Raw genomic sequence first — 20,111 nt, forward strand, 5'->3', positions numbered from 1 at the left:
TGTACCAGATAGTAAGTGCTCACACGTCTGCCAGAGCATCTCCCCAAGCACTTCAGAGCAGCTAAATGGATAAAACTGATTTCAGCTATTACCTGGGCTGCCACTTGTGTCTGTGGGGCCTGCCCTGGAGATGAGAGCCGGACCCTGATGACAGAGAGAAGAAGGGGAGGGAAGCGTGGTCCCTGGCCATGCTCCCAAACCTCAGGGAGTCTGGGTCCTTGAATGCAAGGTGACTAAAAGCTGCACATCGTCTTGAGGAGAGTACAGTGCCTTCAACCCAAGCACAGAGCAGGTGTGCACCTTTTAGAGCTGGGCCCAGGAGGCGGGCTGAGGCCCCATGCCTTTGCTCCTTCAGAGAAGGCTTTTTAGAAATGGTGAGTTCTCAATTCTATTTCCAAAAGTGCAGGAGTTGGGGTAGGTGAGTGGAGGAAGCAAGGACACTTCTCAGGTTCATGTCATTAGAATCATTGTTCCCTGATGTGTTGTTGGTTTCCCCAAGTTGGCAATGGCTCTTCCAGGACAGGAACCATGACTTTCTCATTTATGTATCCCCAGAACCCAACTTGAGATTATTTATTGGTTAGAAGGATGGGTGGATGCATGGATGGATGGATGGATGGATGGACAGATGGATGAATGGATGAATGGATGGATGTGATGACTAATTGTATAACTGTTTCATTTCCTGAATCCTACTTGATGTCAAATTCTTCCTCAACTCCAATAAACTGGAAGCCACAGCAGGCCACCAGCTTTCCTTGCCGGTGATCTGGAAATCCAGGCCACACAATGGATGGTCTCAGGATGACAATTGGAAACCCATCTCTTACCCAGTGTAGGTTTGAACAGGCCCCCATGCCTCTTGTTCTGGTTACATTTCCACATCGAGCTGGACATTGTACCTTTGGACTCTACTCAATCACTGTCATCCTTCTTCTCAGTTATGGGAAGAATCAGTCATGCTAATAAGTTTGATGTCTACATTCATGGATTCACCAAACATGATAAAATTGTAGGATGACCTCAGAGAGCAGATCTTAGCTGTATGGAGTGTCTTCAGTTTGACCACTCTTCCTTCCACCCTGGAGGCTGACCTGATGGAGCATTCCATGGGCTCCATGTTCTCTGGCTTGCAGTTGGGTTTGGCCAGTAGGCTGACCCAGCCAAGCTCAGAGTGGAAGGGGAAGTGAGGCTGGCTATGTATTCAGCACCAGCCCCCATTCCCCACAAGCCCTACTAAACTATACTCTCTTTCCTCTCACGCCTTTGGGCCCACAGAGATAACAAGTTCCATGTTATTATCCCCAGGGAGCTATGCTAGCCCTGTGTTGTTCCCCCACACCTGTGTACACCTGCAGAAAGTGTTACACCCTCCTCAGATCTGCCACTTCACGTGTGCCCTCTGTTTCCTTTTGAGACTTTGACTGATATACTGGCCTAAGGAGCTTCTTATGACTGAGAGGCAGCCCTGCCTGTCCTCCACCCCTTTCTCTGATGTCCACAGAGGCTTTTGAGAGTCTGGAAGAACACTCAGGAGGGACCAGCCTTTATTTCCCTCCTCACCTGTGCAGCTTTTCTTACTACCTCAGTCCCTTTTACACCCTGCACCCATATGTAAAAAAACACTTGTCAACCATTCTCTTTGACTAAAGCAAGAAGTACTTCATTTTACCATTTTAACCAATCAGTTGATATTTCTTAGTTGTTTTCTTTAACTTGTTTTTTATTAGTTCTAATCAGTTATGCATGATACCAGAAAGCTTTTTAATTCATTGTACACAGATGGAGCACAAAAATTTTAATTTCTCTGGTTGTACACAATATAGTGTCACAGTACATGTACAGTCACACATGTACCTAGGGTAATGATGTCCATCTCTTTCCACCATGCCTCCTCCCCTTCCCTCCCTCCCTTTGGCCCAATCAAAGTTCCTCCATTCCCCCCCCACACACACACACACACCTCCATTATGGATCAGCATCCACTTATCAGAGAGAACATTCAACCTTTGGTTTTTGGGGATTGGCTTACTTCACTTAGCATGATATTCTCCAACTCCATCCATTTACCTACAAGTGCCATAATTTTATTCTCTTTTAATGCTGAGTAATATTCCATTGTGTATATACACCACAGTTTCTTTATCCGTTCATCTATTGAAGGGCATCTAGGTTGCTTCCACAATTTAGCTATTGTGAATTGTGCAGCTATAAACATTGAAGTGCCTGTGTCCCTTTAGTATGCTGTTTTTAAGTTCTTTTTGTGTATACCAAAGGAGTGGGATAGCTGGGTCAAATTTTGGTTTCATTCAGAGTTTTCTAAGGAATCTCCATACTGCTTTCCAGATCGGTTGTACCAATTTGCAGTCCCACTCGCAATGTATGAGTGTGCCTTTTCCCCCACATCCACTCCAACATTTATTGTTTGTATACTTGATAATTGCCATTCTGGCTGGCATGAGATGGAATCTTAAAGTAGTTTTGATTTGCATCTCTCTAATTACTGGAGATGTTGAACATTTTTCCATATATTTGTTGATGGATTGTATATCTTCTTCAGAGAAGTGTCTGTTCAGCTCCTTAGCCCATTTATTGATTAGATTGTTTCATACAGTGGAGAAAAGGTAGCCTCTTCAACAAATGGTCCTGGGAAAACTGGAAATCATACGCAGCAAAATGAAACTAAACCCCTATAACTCACCATGCACAAAACTCAACTCAAAGTGGATCAAGGACCTAGAAATTAGATCAGAGTCCCTATACCTAAAAAAGGAAAAAGTAGGCCCAAATCTTCATCACATCAGATCAGGCCCAAACTTCCTTAATAAGGCTCCTAAAGCACAAGAAATAAAATCAAGAATCAATAAATGGGATGGATTCAAACTAAGAAGTTTCTTCTCAGCAAAAGAAGCAATCAGTGAGGTGAAAAGAGAGCCTACCTTTGAGGAACAAGTTTTTGCCACATGCACGTCAGATAGAGCACTAATCTCCAGGATATATAAACAACTCAAAAAACTTAACACCAAAAACCCAAACCAATCAGGTGATATTTGCCAATGAGAATTGTTTAATAGCTCATGCTAACAAGAAGGACTATCCTGAATTCCAACCTAGACTAAAGAATTATGCTGTGTATTTGTCCATGGGTCCTGGTCACTGGAGGGGAGGGATGGAGTGTTCATAACTTTGGTCATTTGAGGACTAGAGCTCAGAGAACCCCATGACTTCTGCTGAGCCCCTTGCTGGGCTCAGGCTTGTGGGAACTTACTGAAAAATTTTGAAGACCGAGCATCATGGGGCATGCCTCTAGACCACGGCCTCACTGCAGGCCGGAGGACAACCTCTGTTTTTTAAACAAAGTGTAATTGGAACACAGCCATTTGTTTCTGTGTTGCCTTGGGGATGATAGCAGAGTGAGTTCTTGGAGACCATGTGACCTTCTGTGCAGGAAAGAGTCCACACAGAGGCCTGACTGCTGTCCACAGAGCAGACCTGCTCACAGGGTGGCTCTTGGCTGGCATCTGCCAGCTTGGATTTCAGGAGGGCTCCCACCACAGCTGAGGGATCATCCTGCCTAAGCCAATTGTGCAAATGCTGGGGTTCATCATGGACACCTGCTCCCCTTCTGGAAATCAGAAACTGGCGTGACCCAGACAGAGCTTGCCTATGAGCCCCCATAGAAACCCTGGATGCTGAGGCTTGATAGGCTTCCCTGGTAGATGGCCCTTCATACAATGGTCACACTCAGTGCTGGGGAGTGGAGCCTGTCCCACGTGACTCCACTGGGGGAAGGCCCTGGGACACCTATTCCTGGCTCCCCAGGGTTTGATCCCTGATCCTTTTTCTTTGCTGACTTACTCTGCATCCCACACTATAACAAGCCATAGCTTGAGACCTCTGAGAATCACCGAGTCTAGGGCTGGTCTTGGGGACTCCCTAGCACTCCCTCAATGCCAGAAATGTTTGCCATCTATCCCTTTAAGAGAAAGCTTGCCATGAGCTGGGGTTGTGGCTCGGGCACTCGCCTAGCATCTGCGAGGCCTTGGGTTCGATCCTCAGCACCACATAAAAATAAATAAAATAAAGGTATTGTCCACCTACAACTAAAAAATAAATAAATAAATATTTTAAAAGAAAAAGAAAAATCTTGCCAACCCCTGCTCTGCACAGTTTTAGTAGGGATGGAAATTCTGAGTTCCTTCTCTCCCATCCCACAAGACTCTGAGCTCCCTGAAGGCATGGCCCAGGCCTTTTGGCTGTGTCTCTGGCCAAGCACAGTATTTGGCACAAGATACTGATCAGGAAGTCAGTGCGTCTGTTGGATTCAGGAGTTTTTTTTTTTTTTTTTTTTTTAAACTGTGGGTGGTGAAATCAATTCCAAAGGTTATGGTTAATATTTTTCAATGGAAGAAGACAGTAGAAAATATCAGAGTGTAACCTACATAGTAAGGGTAAATTTTATTTGTTGAAAACTTTGTTTTAGTTCTATATGTGGGCCAAATGCTACGCTGGATCAGAATGTAAGAAGATTTTTTTTATCTTGTTCATTGCAATTGATAATAGTTTGAAGACCACTGGATATCAAAGATCCAGGGTCATCTCTAACTGAGACTTCTTTGCCAGCTGCTGGGGACAGTCACCATTAACCCTCCCATCTCTCTGGCCATGGGCATTTAACCTCGTTATTTCTCCTTCCTTCCATCCCCAGAATGTGTACTACACAAGCAGTCAGCAGATCCACGTGGGAGTCCTGAGCCCCACGGTGGATGATGATGACAACCGGTGCCTGGTGGACGTCAACAGCCGGCCTCGGCTCATCGAGTGCAGTTACGCCAAAGCCAAGAGGATGAAGCTCCACTGGCAGTTCTCTCAGGTAACAGCCCCAGAGGGAGAGAGCCTCAGCCACCCCATAGAGCAGATGCACCAGGGGAGTGGCCTCAGAGGCCAGGGAGATATGGAGGATAGGAGGGGAGGGGTGCTTTGGCAATACCAAGGCTGTGACTTCAGGCCAGTTCAGTTCTGGGGGTTTTACTGAGCACCTACTATGTGCCAGAGGTTTCACGCAATTAGCTCATTGACCCTTGATATTGCCTCTGAGGGAAGTTGTTGTTTTATCTTCATTTTATTTAACTTAGATACAAGGACACAAGCTCAGAGAGGTGAACCACATGCCCAAAGATACACAGAAAGGGACAGAGTTGGGTTGTAACCTTAAAGCTTCTGTTTGATACACAAGTGCCTTCTCACAGCTGAAGACCCAATGTCCCAGGTGTCCACAGTACCATGGCTCTGATCTGTGACTCCCTGCCTTCCTCCCCACAGGGAGTCACTCTATGAGATGAGGTGTCCTTGCAGTGTGGTGTCTTGGAGTCAGATGATGAGAGCAGTCCCCACATCAGCGACCACAGGCATTTCATTCCTTTGTTCCACCTCCATCAGTTTGGGGCCCATTCTTGACTTCTTGCTGTCATTGGCCACTGCAGCTCCCCATTATAAAATGACACCCAGGGATCCAGATGTCCAGCTTTAAAGAGCCCTTGGCCTCTCCTAACCTCCAGGGGTCCTGAGGAACTGTACTCATGAAACTAAGTGCCAGAGGCCCCTGACTCAAGCCTCCCAGGTGAGGAAGGGGCTGTCAGACCCTGCAGGAGTTTTGTGAGTTGGCCACACCTTGATTCCCTTCCTAGAGTCCACCTACTCTCCCCCACAGTGGAGGCCCCAGCTACAAATTTCACTGGGGGCCGGGGCACCTTGGACCTATGGTCTGGGTATAGAAATCAAAGGACTTAGGGACCCTCAGTCATATCCTAAGTGGATGATGAATAATGAGCAGCAAATTCAAAACAAGGCCACAGACTGAGAAGCTAGTTAGAGAACAGGAGCAAGAACCCAAGCCAGGCCTCTGTAACCCCACAAGCTGAGGGGAGAGGGAGCACAGGGTGTCACATTGGAAGCACTTCTGGGATAGATAGAGGATGCATGTGACAGCTTTGTGAGTCTCAGTGGGACCTGCAAATTTGGGGGGGTCCAGTAAAAGAGAATAATGCACAGGGAATTCATAACTCCTGCCCCTGTACCTTTCTTGTTTGTGGAACCTTTACCATGTATTGTAAATTTTGCAGGCCTATCCCAATAACAGCTGCATTCCTATAGTGCTTCCTGGGTGCTGGGCACTAGCACTTGGTGTATATTAACTCATTTAATCCTTATCACTGTACATGGTCAGTATCATTACCCTGAATTTTTAGATGAGGCAACTGAGGCACAGAGAAGATATAACACACCCAAGATGCTGCTGTTGGTTATTAATCACGGAACATTTCAAATTCCGTTTTATACTTCCAATCATGGGAGGACACTGGAAGAAGGCCAGGATCAGGCTGAGGTGTGAAAATCTGGGCTGTGCTTTCCTCCCACGGTCCTCTCAAGTCGAAAACCTCAGGCTCCCAGCTGTGGCCTGTTACTGACCCACTGTGGGTAACTCTTCTGCCTGGTTTCTGGCCCAGAGGGAACAGGATGGGGCTGCATTTCCCCGCTTCATTCCTACAACTTGAGAGACAGAGGGAGGTGGGAGACGTGTGGTGTGTGGTTCGGAGGCTGGCTAGATGCACGCTGGTGAGGAGTGGTGTGGTTTCCTGGCTCAGGCCTGGTGCAAAGTAGGCCTGCAGGCTGGGGCTACAGGAAGACACGGGACACACCAGGCCCTAGGAGGTGAGTTGGTGCTGACTTCACCAGGATGAAATGGGTTTCACAGCTGAGACTGCAGGGCCTTGGGGGTCACATGAGGGTCTGTGGGGCCTTTGCCTTCAGCCAAACCTACTGGGCGTCTGTGTTCAGTTCTTCCTAGGGGACTGTGAATGGCACAGTGCAGGAAGTGGATGGTGGTCCAGGATGGGGCAAGGCTGGTGGCTCCTCAGAAGACCCAGTACTTTACTTGGCATGCTCAGAGTGTGTGGGAGCCTGCTCCATTTGGAAGGAGTAAAGGGTGTTCCAGGGAGGAAAACAGCATATTCAAAACCCAGTCACATCAGGTTCTCAGATAGGTGTGGCCAAATCCTAGAGGACAGTATGGGGAGTAGTCAGAGAAGAGCCTAGAGGGGTCAGGTCATGGAGGCCACAGGAACTGGGGGAGCTGGTTCCATGGAAGGTGAGGATGCACAACCCTACGGCGTGTTTAGGTCTGAGATTTCAAAAGCTTCCTCTGGTAGAGATTGTGGAGCTGAATTTGGAGAGAAGATCTGAGAAAGGGGAAGAGTCAGATGAAGACAGAGGGAGACTGAAATGCAGTTTGAATGTTTAGCCCTTCTCTCCTCCCTCTCCACCATGACCCCGAGGCTGTCATGGCCATGCTTTGGCCCCCAAGGCCAATTCTCAGGGTGGCCTCTGAGGCCCACCCAAGGAGCTCAGGCATTGGTGATGTGGGCTGGATACACGTGACAGGTGTGACTGGGGGGCCTGTGGTGGGCAGGTGTGCTGCTTCAGCTCACTGGAGGAGGAAGATGAGCAGACAGCCCCTGCAAGCCACAGCTCAGCTGGGAGTATACCTGTGTCTCCCTGGACTTGGTGTCACCCAGCTATAAGTGTTCCCTATGGAAGTTCCTACTCAGCCCCTTGACAGGTCTTGCTCTTCTAGAGGCTCTGGAATCAGCAAGGAAAGCCCTATCTGTGAACCTGGAGGCAAAGACATCTCCAAATTCATCTCTCACCTTCCCTCATTTCAAGGTGTGGCCTCACACAGGAAGCACCACAGGTTCCTGCTGGAATGGACACTTTGTGCAACACGGCAAGCCCTGTGGCGTTCTGGGGCCTGGGCGGTTTTCAGCCGCTTTTGCATACGTCTAATTAAAGCTCCCAGAGTGCCTTGGCAACCACATCTTTGATCCTTCTACCAAAGGGAACTATTTGGAAGTAATATTTTTAAATTCCTAATTTGCAGACCCAGAGCAGTCTCTCTCATTTGATATTTAATAATTAACTTCTGTGCAACTTTTGCTTCATGCAAAATGATCAATATTTATCCAGCGACCTGGAATCCGTCCTCAAGACCTCATTGATGAGAATTCGCTCTTGACAAGGCCAGAGGAAGCCGGGAGCCTCTTAAACAGTTCATCTTATGCTTGGGCTAATTTTCTTGCAACATGTTTAGTCTTTGCAAATTACATAGAGATCCTACCAGCTAGAATGTTCTACTACAGAAGTTAGGCTAGAAGGAACTTTTACTGGGAACATTTCAAATCTCCTTTCTGGTTTCACATTATGCATTATTTTTACTCTCCTGAGGACCACGTTTAAGCTCCACAGACATTCAGACTGAATTAATTTCAAAATAATCTAGTGTGATTCTCCTAGTTTCTCCTACAAAAAAGTAGACATTTGCATAGCTTAGAGTTCTATCTCATACCCTGATTTTCTGTTTAACAAATAAAATGCCATTCCTCTCACCTCTGTGAGCTCTTCCAAATTTCCAGTGCTTCAGGCTGAACCAGGGCAGTGTTAGATACTGACACTGAGAAGCCACATTTGATGAAAGCATCTCCTGGCGACGCTGATGTGCAAGGCTCTGATGAGCAATTTTGCTGATGATGAACATTCTTTCCTTCAGTCGTTCATCAAACATTTATTGAGCACAGGGGTTTGGCAGGAGGGATGCAGATATGAATCAGACACGGCCTCTGCCCTCAAGGAACTCATGGGCATGTAAACACACAACAAAACCAGTTGATGAGAGCAGAAACGGAGGGGTATGTGGTGTTCTGGGAGCCTGGGGTGACTGGCTCTGCCTGAAGAACTCAGGGATGGCTTCATGTGCATGGCTTATTTGATCTGGATCCTGAAAGCTGGAGAGACAGTTCCCAGGCATAGAAAGGAAGGAGAACCCATCCCAGTAGAGGCTCTCCCCGGGCAAAGTCATGAAAGAGCAGAGTATATTTGAGGACTATGAATCCACTGTTTTGTGTGGGTGGAATTTAGAGTTTGTGATGGGTCCTACGGGAGAGAAAGGCTAAGAGCCAGGGAGATGGACAGATGATGAGGGTTGTTAAGTCTACTCCAATGAGTTTGGACTTCACTTTAAAGCCAAGGAGGGCCTAAGGGAGGTTCTTAAATGGTAGATCTTTGTATTGGTCAGTTTTTCATTATTATAACAAAATACCTGAGACGGACACTTATTGAGAACAAAAGCCTTGTTTAATTCACAGTTCTGGAGGTTCCAAGGCACTGGCTCATCTCTGGTGAAGACATGGAGTTATGATATCACCATGGTAAAAGATAGAGAGCTTGAATATGTAAGGAGAAGAAACCACATCTGAGACAGAAAACCAGAGCCTGGCTCAGGGCTCAGGATCTCTGTTTTATAACAATCTACCTTTATGAAAACTAACTCGGGGTCCCAAGGTAGATACCTCAATGTCTTCAGAGGGCAACACCTTCAGTGACCTAAGGACCTCCCACTAGGCCCCACCTCTTAAGGTGCCATCACCCAACATTGCCACACTTGAGTGAACAGACCACATACAAACCATAGCAAAGCATTCCCTTGGTAGGGCCTGAAAGATCCCCTTGGTTGCAGCATGCAGGGTGGATTGGAAGGAAAGAGTCTGGAGGCAGGGAAGGAAGCTGGGAAGGAGGCCGTTCCATCATTCCCCAGGATGGGAGGACTTGGTTGCCATGGGGATGGAGACCAGGCAGCAGTGGAGGTACACAGTGAGAAATATTTCAATGGTCTTTTAAACATAGTGATGGATTCAGGGATGGCAGTTGGGTTTGTTAACCCAGGACCACCCCTGCTCTGGGTTTGCAGAATGGTTGGTGGATGGTCAGTTGACCCCTCAAGCAACACATCCATCTCTAAATAGCCAACATTTCCCACACTGGCACCAGATGCAACCTCATTGATATGAGGGGTGGTGGTGTGGCCTTCCATGATTTTTCTAACTTATAACTCCACCTGTATTAAAGAATTTCCCAAACTGACTACCCACCAGGATTCTAAATTCATATGCATTAAGTATATGTCTTCTGAGAGTTCCCTTCACACTGGAATTTGGGGGGATTTTGGAATGCAGGGATGCAGTGTTAGTGAGAGGCATTTGGTCAATGACCCTGAACAAGTGGGGGGAGAGAGGGGAAACAGATATTAGGCCACTGCAGAGAAGAGCTTTGTGGCAGTTCACCACAGAGTCCAGCAATGGACTACGCCTCAGTGGTAAGGAGACACCCTCTGTGACTGGATGGTTGAGCAAATGTTGGCGTCCCACTTGAAAGTCATCCTTGAAGGGGTTCTTTCCCTAGGAAGGATGTTGTTGTGACATGTGTCTTCTAAGCTCCAACTTGCTCCTAGTCTATCTACACATGTGAATACCCAGTGGAAGGATTGGGATTACTTAAAACCAGAAAGCCCTCAGGGTCTCAGAGCTACACCTTCAAGTATGTGAAGGGTTGCTTTGTGCAAGATCAAGCAGGCTGACTTGTCCTGTGCCCATCTGAGGGAGGACCAAAGAGGTTCAAAAAAAGGGCTTTCTGCAGGGCTCCTCTTCATTGTCAGAGTTGCCCCATGAGTTTGCCAGCTCGGGGTGGGGCCGGGATCACCAACCAGCCAGCAAACACTCCAAAGACTCAATGGAGCTGGACTTGGTGTTTTTAAGAGCTTACCAACTCTGAAACTGTAATTCTAAACTCCTTTGGTTAAAATGCAAACCCTGAGGATCCCCCCTACCCCACCCCGGGGAATCCCACAGGGCCAGCCTGAATTCAGCACCATGAATTCGAGAAGGAGTTGAACCCTGGTATGAAGATCTTCACCGCACTTGCCCATTATCCCACCTGATGTCCCTCTCTTCCCTCAATCAACAGACTGGAGGGCAGCTGGGCCCCCACACTTTCTCCACCACTGATCAGAAAGCCGGGACAGAGGAGGCACCTCGCATGCTGTTGATCGCGTGAAGGAGTCCTTTTTAAAAATTTTATAAATCGTAAGGCCTCCTGTGTGCCAGGTCTAAGTTTGTAGGAAGTCCAACGGCAAACAATGCTATCTATATAGAGTATTCTCGGAGGCCGGCACGCTCACTGCAAACAAAAGAAAAAGAAATCTAAAGTGCACTTCTTCCTGCAACTTCAGATTTGGGGGAAGGAGGTAGAAATATTATATATTAAAGTGATACACACATTGTATAGAGTACAAATTTATATGAACATTTTTTAAACAGGAGGATTTGACATGATGTCAGGGTGTGTTTCCTAGTGTCCCCAACTCTGGGGCTTTTGGTGGAAGCATTAGTAAGGCCTCTCAGGGAGCCCAAGGGCACCCAGGCAATGGCCACATCATAGGTTCTGTGCCGGCTTCGTCCTCAGAACAGCATGTGTGAATTTTCCCAAGTGGGGAAAGTCAAGGACAGCAATAGAGAGGCCTGTTCATGCCAGGAAAGAAGAGGTTTGGGAGTGTGGGGAGAGGCCTGGAAGAGAGCAGAGCCCAGGTCCCAGCCTGTCCAGGGACAGCTGGCTCTGACCTGCGGGGTCTAATTTGATAATTTGATGCAAGATGAGAAACCCACTCAAACACAAACCTATTTGCAGAACACATTCCCAAGGAGCACCACTATTCCTGCCGGAGTGCTCACGGGAGGAGTCCTTGACTTTCTCCTGCTCCAATTCCCCAGCGCTGTCAGCAAGGCCAACTTCCAGAACCTTTTGTGCTGAAAAGAAAAGACTTTAATGCAGTATTGCATTATGGCTCTGGAATAAACTGCTTTTTATTTCCAGGTCATACGGAGGGGCAAGTGTGCTATTGTCCAGCGTTGAAGGACTGGCAATGTTTTGTGTGGGCCCTGAATGTTTTCTTAGTTATTTTCAGTTTATGGCCGTCAGCACTTCCCTCCTCCTCCTCCTCTTCCCACCGAGATCAGGGATCAGCGAAGGGACCAGATGCGATGGCTCAGCTCCCTGCTCCTAGAAATGAATGGGTTTTTAAAAATTTATTGATCAAATATTTATGCGGTGTTTACCTTGTGCCAGGCACTACTCCATTTTGTAAATATTACCTTAAAAGTCAGGGCAGTACTATAAGGCCCTTAGTAAACGTATCCCCACTTCACAGATGAGGACATTGGGGCACAGAGAGATTAAGTAGTTTGTCGAAAGTCAGACCTGGAAATTCTGACTCTGGCATTTGTCCTTTAGACCGACCGTCCTACTACGGTGGCATTGTCTCACCGCTAGAAAGCCAGTTGGTTTCTGCAATGGGAGCGTGGGGCTGAGGTCTCCCTGCCAAGTTAGTGTCTGGGTGTGTGATCTGGCTGGATCCCTGCCTCCCAGCAGACTCTCCCTGGCCATCCCACCCTCTCCATGTCCACTCTGTACCTGTTCTTTTGCACCCATCTCCAGCCTGCAAGTCTAAGGCAGAATCTAGACTCTCACTCAGGGACTCACCTGAGTTCCCCTTTAAGAAAGAAAACACCCAAGTGCTTATCGAATAAACCGGGTGTTGAATATTCATCATACAGAAAGACCACTTTACTCTACAAAAAAGACTTAATCTTAGGGTTTCTTTAACTAGCCCTAACATCCCACCCCTGCTTTAAAGTATTTGATTACTAATCGTTAACTACTTAACCTGGAAACTTCTGAGCTCATTGAGCTTAAAGCCAAAGACCCACAGGGCTGCTTGCCCGAGGAAAATTAATTAGCAAGGAAGGTGGAGGGGGAGCTCCGAAACAGGTGGAGAAGTCTGTAGCATCCAGGAGTCAGGACACACACCACCTTCTTAAGACCACCTTGATTGCACGTGAGACCAGCTGAGCTCAGCCCAGATGCTCTGGAAGCTTCCCTCAGGGTACAGGTGACAGTACTGGGCTCAGGACTTTCCTGAAAAATGATCATGGCTCCTGTGTGGTCCCTGAAGGGTGGCCCTAGGCCAGTACCACCAGTGCAACAGAATCTGAGAACTTTAAAGGCACATTTTCAGACCTCAACTCAGAGCAACTGAATCAGGACCGTGGTCTAGTTTCACAAACCCCCAGGTGACTCTAACGCCAGGCTCTGTTTACCCAGCTTTTATCCAATGAGGGACAGGACTAGTTTGGTGCTCGCCGGCTCACACATAGCCATTACTGATACATACTTGGGGAAACTGAGGCAGGGAGTTGCTTGGTTGCGTAATAATCTGGGATCCGCTCCTCCATGCCCAAGGGGCTCATGGACTTTGGCTTCCTCATGCCCCAATGTGCACAGTCAGTGTGCTTTGCTGAGACACAGAGTGTCCTAGACTGCTCTGTCTCCTTCTGCAAATGAGAAGATAGAAATCCAGAGAGGCCCAGCAGCTCCCGGGCCACATGACCAAGGCCAGGAAAAGATTCTGTGTTCTTTGTTTCTCTTCAGGTCCTTTGCAGTAACTACTCCAGAGAGGCCAGTAGGAGGAGGAACAAGGCTGGGGGCTGGGAATCCATGTCTAGGAATTATTATTAGCCTTCTTAATTCTATACATTCTACTTCCTTTTTTTTTTCTTTTTTCTTTTTTTTTTTTTTTTTACTGCTGCTTCCATATTTAATTTGGTTTCCATTCCAATTAAGCTCTCTGTGTGCAGCGGTTTCTCTCCTGCCAGGTTTAATTGCCCTTATTTAAATTCTTTAATTAAAAGTATTGTGTTTCCAGATCCTGTAGTTGTAAGTATTACACAAATGCTTTAGACGAATGGACTGGTAAACCAGGCAGCAGGCCCTGCCCAGAGAGAGGGGCAGGCGGGCCTCTGCCCCCAACCCCAGGCTCAGAGCCGTGGGACTGGTCCAGAGGCTGTGGGCTGGGCCTGGAGCTCTGCCAACAGGTGCACCTGCTTCCTTCCTCCCTCCAGCGCTCTAGCCCAACACAGCACCCAGAGTAACCTGGTTAACAGGCCTGCTTTGGCTAGCGCTGTCATTCAGATTCAAAGCCACAGTCTGTTCAGTGGCCCATGAGGCCCTGCCAGCCAGCCCCACCTCACTCACCTCTAGGATCTCATCTCCTTACCTGTGCCCACTCTGGTCCTGCACACCTAGAACTCCCTGAATGCTCACCTCCCAGCAATTCCCCAGCACATTCTTTGCCTGACCTCCTCACCTGACCCCCTCTTGCAATGGCGGCCCGCCCCTGCTCCCCAGCACTCCTGAATGCCCTTCCTGGCTCTGCAATCTTGTGCACAGCCTTACCTTCTACCACACCATGGAATATATCACCTGCTCTCCCTCCTGGAGGACAGCCTCCTCCACAAAAGCAAAGATCTTTTCCCGTCCAGTGCATCACAGCAGCCCGGAATGAGCCTGGTGCATGGGAGACACTCGTTCAATATTTTCCAGGTGGCTGGAAGGAGAGCCATCAAGGAAGCAGACCAGTAGTCCTCAGAGCCCCCGGAAGCTCATTAGGAGCTTCCTCCACCCAGGGCTGGGTACCACCAGCTCCCTCATTCTAGCCCATGACTGCTAAGGATGGGGTGTGGGGCTGGTCCCTTGTCCTGGTGAGGAACAGGGAAGGGGGAAGACACCCTGGACTCCCACTCTGGCTGTGCCACCGTAGGCTGGGCAAGTCTCCCACCTTCCTGAGCCCCGTCTCCAGTCCTGTAAATCGGGGATTCTTACTGTCTCCACCTCTTGGGGTTCTTGTGAGGAATGCGGGAGCTCTGCACGGGAAGCTCTGGGATCCGGGCTAGGCAGATAGTAACTAAGAACCAGTGGTTATTACTTTTATCTCCAACACAGAGCCAGCGGGGACAGGTACAGAGGGTAGCAATGCCAGGCTGTTCCTAAGGTGCCCAGCTTGCCTGGAGGGCATTGATTGCAGGGAAAGAAGACTTCTTTGCAATTTTGGCAAATGGGATCTGCTCAGAGAGAGGGAGAGAGCTTAGACTTTGTTTAGTGAGAATAGGGAGGGCCGAGGAGAAAAGCAGCTCTTGCCCAAAAGGGGACCTGGCTGCCCTCTCACTACCAGAGATGTGGTCCCAAGGGACACTCCAGGACTGCTCACCCTATACCAGAAGGTGCTCCTCTCTCTGCCTCCAGGCAGGGAGATTTCCTAGGTCTCCTACACTACCTCCCTGACAGCCCCCAATAGTCTCACTGCTCTTGGCCCCATCCCTTTCTTGTACATCCTTCCAAGAGGCCACACTGGCTGTCTCTGCCTTGGGGTCACATGCTTTCTGCCTCTGGGGTGCATGGAGGGTGGGGCAGGGTAGGGCCTGGGAAATGTCAGAGCCACTGAAGGGCACTTTACTTCTCAGAGCCCTCTGCCCCAACTTTCCCCTTTCCTATGGGCCTTGGCAAGGTGCCCCCCAATGAAAGCAGGCACATTGGCTAAGAATGGGCCTGAGTGGCTGGCGGGGAATGAGGGGTTGCGGCCTCCTCTGTTTTGGACAAGTTTCTCCAAACTTCTACGGTCCAGAAACTATGAAGCAGCCTCATTGTTGGCAAGGACTGGCCTGGGCAGAGTGGCCAAGAGCTTGGTCCGGCCCCACTTTCTGTGTGTGGGCCCTTTTGCTGGAGCCTCCACGCTGGTGCTGTGAGCAGCCTCACATCCCTTTACTGTTTTATAGCTCATCAACAGGCTTCTCATCAGAAATTATCCTGTGGCCTCACAGTGAAACCGGATAGGCTTGGTCAGGAGCACACAGCAGATAGCAAGGAGACTCCACATCTTGGGTGTCCTGGCCTGGCACCCCTATTTTCTGCCTCATGCCTGAATCCCAGCAGGCCATGCGACTTAGAGTGCAGGGCTGGTTTGGGGCACCCTGCCTGAGCTCTGCTCCCAGCCTCCTCAAATGAGACAGACGGCAGGGGTGGCAGGGTGTTGGAGGGGCGGGGAGGCTGGCTATAGGTCCACTGAAGAAGCAGCAGTGACCTGGCCCAGTCAGGTGTCGGCGGCAGATGCACTCAGGCTCTGGGGCCAGCAGATTGACATGGAAACCATAGGCAATTGGACTGGCAGACAAATAGGCTGGCCTTTCCTGGAGCAAGTGTCACGGGGATTCCTCTGGCTTCAGAAGTTCAGCCTGTAAGGGACCCAGTTGGGGACCCTAAGGGGACCTCAGGTTCTAAGGAAACAACTCAAGATGCCCTCGATGGCTGACCCAGATATGTTCATGGATGAGGTGTGGCCACCAAAAGTGTCGATTCCTTGGCCCTGTTGAAGGAACCTATTTCCTGTCTGGTGTGAGTGAGGAGGTGGCCCTTATTCTGAGGTCGGAGAACAGCAGACCTGGGGTGGAGGCCTCAGGAGGCTCTGTGGCCCCTTGGTGGATGCCCCATGATGTTCAGCAGGAGGAGACTGGCCCAACAGTGGAGCCTCTGGGGAGGAAGGTGCTTGTTCAGAAGGTTTCTTCTTCCTCTCTAGAGGTGCCAAGCAGAGATTAGTGGCCCCGTGATTGGAGCATTGACGTCATTCAGCCTGCAGATGGGAGAGGGGGCTGGTCTTGAAGGCCTCCTCCAACATCTTTTTGATGGCTGCTCCCTCTTCTGCCCTCTCAGAGCCTGCACGTGTGGTTCCAGAGGGGCACACTGTCCAGCGTTTCCTTTGTTCTGCCATCTGTCTACCATGGAGGTGGTCAGTCACGGTTCTCCCCAGGGGAGGCCCCAGGTGTAGGGTGCAGGGAGAGCGACTGTCTTTATTCACCTGGACGCTTCAGAAGAGGTTCGTGTGATCTGGGCCATCGCTCACATTAGATGTTGGGAATGCCACGTTCCCTCCCCAGCACGGGCACCCACGCCCCACCCCTCTGCCTCCACCTCCTCATTCCCTGCCTGCCTCCTTCACCTGCTTCTCAAACCCCTCCTGAGGGAGCTGGAGCCTTTGCTTTGATTTTGTTAATTGAAGAATAACAAAGAATAACACACATACGTACAGAAACGTGCAAAATACAGGTTCAGCTCAAGGCAAAGGCCTAGGTAACCAACAGCCAGGTCAAAAAATAGCCCATTGCCAGCACTCCAGAAGCACCTGCCCTTGTCACCTGCCAATCATCTTCCCTCTGTCTTCTCCCCAAAGGGACCACCATCCTGACTTAACACCATGTTTTGTTTTGCTTTTTAGGGAGTTTACAGAAGGACAATTATGCACGTATTCTTTTTTATCTGGCTTCTTTTGCTCAACATTATATTTGTGAGAGTTATCCTTATCGAGTGTAGCTCTAGTTTGTTTTCATTACTATATAGTAATCCATTATGAGAATATACCATGTGGTATTTATTCCTTTTTTTTTTTTTTGGTGGAGGGTATTGAACCTAGAGGCCCCTTTCCACTTAGCTACATCCTACATCCCCAGTCCTTTCATATATATATATATTTTAGACAGGATCGAAGTTCCTAGAGATCTTGCTAAGTTGCTGAGGCTAACCTCAAACTTGATCCTCCTACCTCAGTCTCCCAAGTTACTGGAATTGCAGGCATTACCACTTCACCTGGCTTCCTTCTACTCTTGATAGACTTTTGAGTTTTTTCTCCGTGTCCTTGGTGCACACACTCCTATTAGATACCAACCTGAGTATGGGATTGTTGGGTCACGGGGGACATAATACCGACAGCGTCTCTCGTATTCTCTTGAGGTGTCAGAGGTTGCCATGGGGATGGCTGTGGCTGGCTGGGGATGACTTCCTTTCAGAAGTGTTTACCATTTCCCTCTCTTACTGCCCACTGTGAGTGGAGAAGGCTCAGAATGAAGAGTGCCAAGTGTGATGGGTGGACTAGAGGAGGAGGGGGCAGGGTGTGAGGTGGGGAAGGCTTCCTGGAGGAGAGCGAGCAGGGGCTGGGCTTTGAAACAGTCATGGCTCAGCCTGCTCTGGAAGCTTGGAGACAGACCCCATGCCGGGCACAGCTTGCTCACAGTCCAGGAGCCCTGGCAGAGTGGACATGGGTTCAGAAAACTGTGAGGAGCTTGGAATGGATGAATCAGGAGAGGGGGAGCATAGGAGGGTTCGGAGACGAGGCTAGAGAGACACAGCACCACACCAGGAAGGGCTCTGTGCCAAGCTGCAGAACCAGGCCTGTCCTATGGGTCACACGTGCACTTTAGAGAGATGACCACCGCCCACCTCTGGCAGCTGGAAGGAGCTCTCTCAGGAGGCTATGAGTTATTCAGGTAAGAGTTGACAGTGGCCAGAACCAGGACAAACATGATAGGAGAGGGGTAAAGGACAGTAACAGGACATGAGCGAGGTGGAGTTGGTAGGACTGGTGCCTAGCTGGATGCTGAGGAGAGGATGGATAAACCATGTCCAGGTTTCCCACATAAATATCAGTGATTACCAAGATGGGATGCACAGGGGTTGGTTTCAGGGAGAAGGTGAACTTGTCTGTATATGCTCCAGTGCCCCCTTATCGGGACCACCCTCCGCCCAGCAATTCCACCCACTGGGGAGGCCAAGTCCAACTGGGCACAATTTGGTGGAAATAGAGGTGCTCAGACAGTCCATGCTGGTGCACCAGGCTCACAGCTGGCAGCCCCAGAGGGGCCCGAGCCCTGCGAGGATGTCACTACAAACAGAAGGTGGCGATTTCCTCCTTGCTGCTCTAGGGCCACTCTGGGGAGCACAGCATCACTTCCTTCTAGGGACTACAGGACATCCTAAGTGTCTAGGATGACAGAACATTCTGAAACGCCAATAGCCACGGGGTTAACCATGTATGTCCAGAACCTGGGGAGTCTAATGGTCTCAAAGACAGTGTCCAAGGGCCTGATTTGGGTTGAGGCCAGCACTAATAAACCCCAGAGGTCCTAGGAGCAGGAGGACCCAGGCCTCTGGGGATGTTCAAATGCAGGCTGATGGGGGTGAGGGGCTCCTGAAGAACTAGGTTTTCCAAAACAGAGCCGAGGCCCAGGGTAGGAGCTATAGGAGCAAACCAGAGGGCCACAGACCAGGCAGGTAGACAGAAGTTGGGACAGGGGGGTCTCTATCCTCACAATTCAGAAGGAGGGCACTGTGAGGAAACTGAGGCACGTGTTCAGTCTTTGGGAGGAGAAACACATCAGAGATGGGGGGGTACCCTGAGGTCTCATGGGAATGCTGGCCCCCACGCCACACAGACTGCTCTGGCCCCCACTGGCCACTGGGCTCCCTGACTATCTATGAGTTGTCTCTATGCCCTCTGACCCTCCTGTCCACCCTGGCTCCTAGGGAGGCCCCATCCAGAACCGCAAGTCCAAGCGCTGTCTGGAGCTGCAGGAGAACAGCGACATGGAGTTCGGCTTCCAGCTGGTGTTGCAGAAGTGCTCAGGCCAGCACTGGAGCATCACCAACGTCCTGAGGAGCCTGGCATCCTGACCTGCCCAGAGCTGCCTCGGCCCACCCTTTGCTACTGTGTAGCACCAGCTGCAATGTCGCCTGCTGTCCGCGTGGGGTTGTTTGGAGTCTGGGGAAACCAGGTTAGCGGGATACCCCCCACCCCCAAAGAGCTTTTTACTTCCTATTCAATTTTCATGGAGTTTATAGAAAGATGCCGAATGATGGGTGAGGGTCTAATATCATAAACTATTTTGCAACTGTAAATAGGGGACAAATGGAAAATATTTATAACTGAAAATAAAGTACAATTGATTAAGAAAAGGGTTTCTGTGGTTATTCCTTGCCCTGTGGAGATTCATGCCTGGCTCCTCTGAACTCGGAGTTCTCGCAGTCAAAGATGCGTCCTTCTTTGCCCTTCCTGCTTCACGTCTCTGAGAAAAGGAGACTTTAAACCCCTACCAACAGTGGGCGCTTGTTGGGCACGCTGCCAGCTTGCTTTGTGAGTCTGTAAGCAGGCAGCTAGCAGGGCACCAGGACCTCAGGCCCCGAGGGAAGGTCCCTCCTGCCTCTCCCACGCACAGCAGAGCCCTCCCTGGAAGACAACCCCAGTTCTCCATTTCCAGAGAGGTGGCCATTACTCAATGACTCCTGGACCATCATTGGCTGGGCCCCAGGGCACACTGCCCTCTTCTCAATTCACCAAGTCACCTCCTTCACCTCTCCAAGCTGTCCACTGCCCAGCCCTTGGGTCATGACACTTGCCTATGTCCAGTTGCAAAGGCCAGTTTGGCCCCTTCCATAAATCATGGCGTATTAGTGTCTGCTGAGTGGCTAAAACAACAGAAAATTATCATTTCACTGTTTTGGAGGTGATGAGT

General features: G+C 49.5%; 1 protein-coding gene across 2 annotated transcripts in view; it reads left to right on the forward strand.

The window, feature by feature from the left end:
• Galnt18 (polypeptide N-acetylgalactosaminyltransferase 18) overlaps positions 1 to 19,529 on the forward strand; it is a 332,050-nt gene extending 312,521 nt beyond the window's left edge. For both annotated transcript variants that reach the window (XM_026395889.2, XM_026395888.2), the window contains 2 exons: positions 4,709 to 4,873; positions 19,126 to 19,529. In XM_026395889.2, the coding sequence (XP_026251674.1) occupies positions 4,709 to 4,873; positions 19,126 to 19,272 (312 nt within the window). In that variant the 3' untranslated portion in view covers positions 19,273 to 19,529. The remainder of the gene's footprint in view (positions 1 to 4,708; positions 4,874 to 19,125) is intronic.
• The last annotated feature ends 582 nt before the right edge of the window (positions 19,530 to 20,111 follow it).

The sequence above is a fragment of the Urocitellus parryii genome, chromosome 4, assembly GCF_045843805.1.
Source record: "Urocitellus parryii isolate mUroPar1 chromosome 4, mUroPar1.hap1, whole genome shotgun sequence".
Lineage (NCBI taxonomy): Eukaryota > Metazoa > Chordata > Mammalia > Rodentia > Sciuridae > Urocitellus > Urocitellus parryii.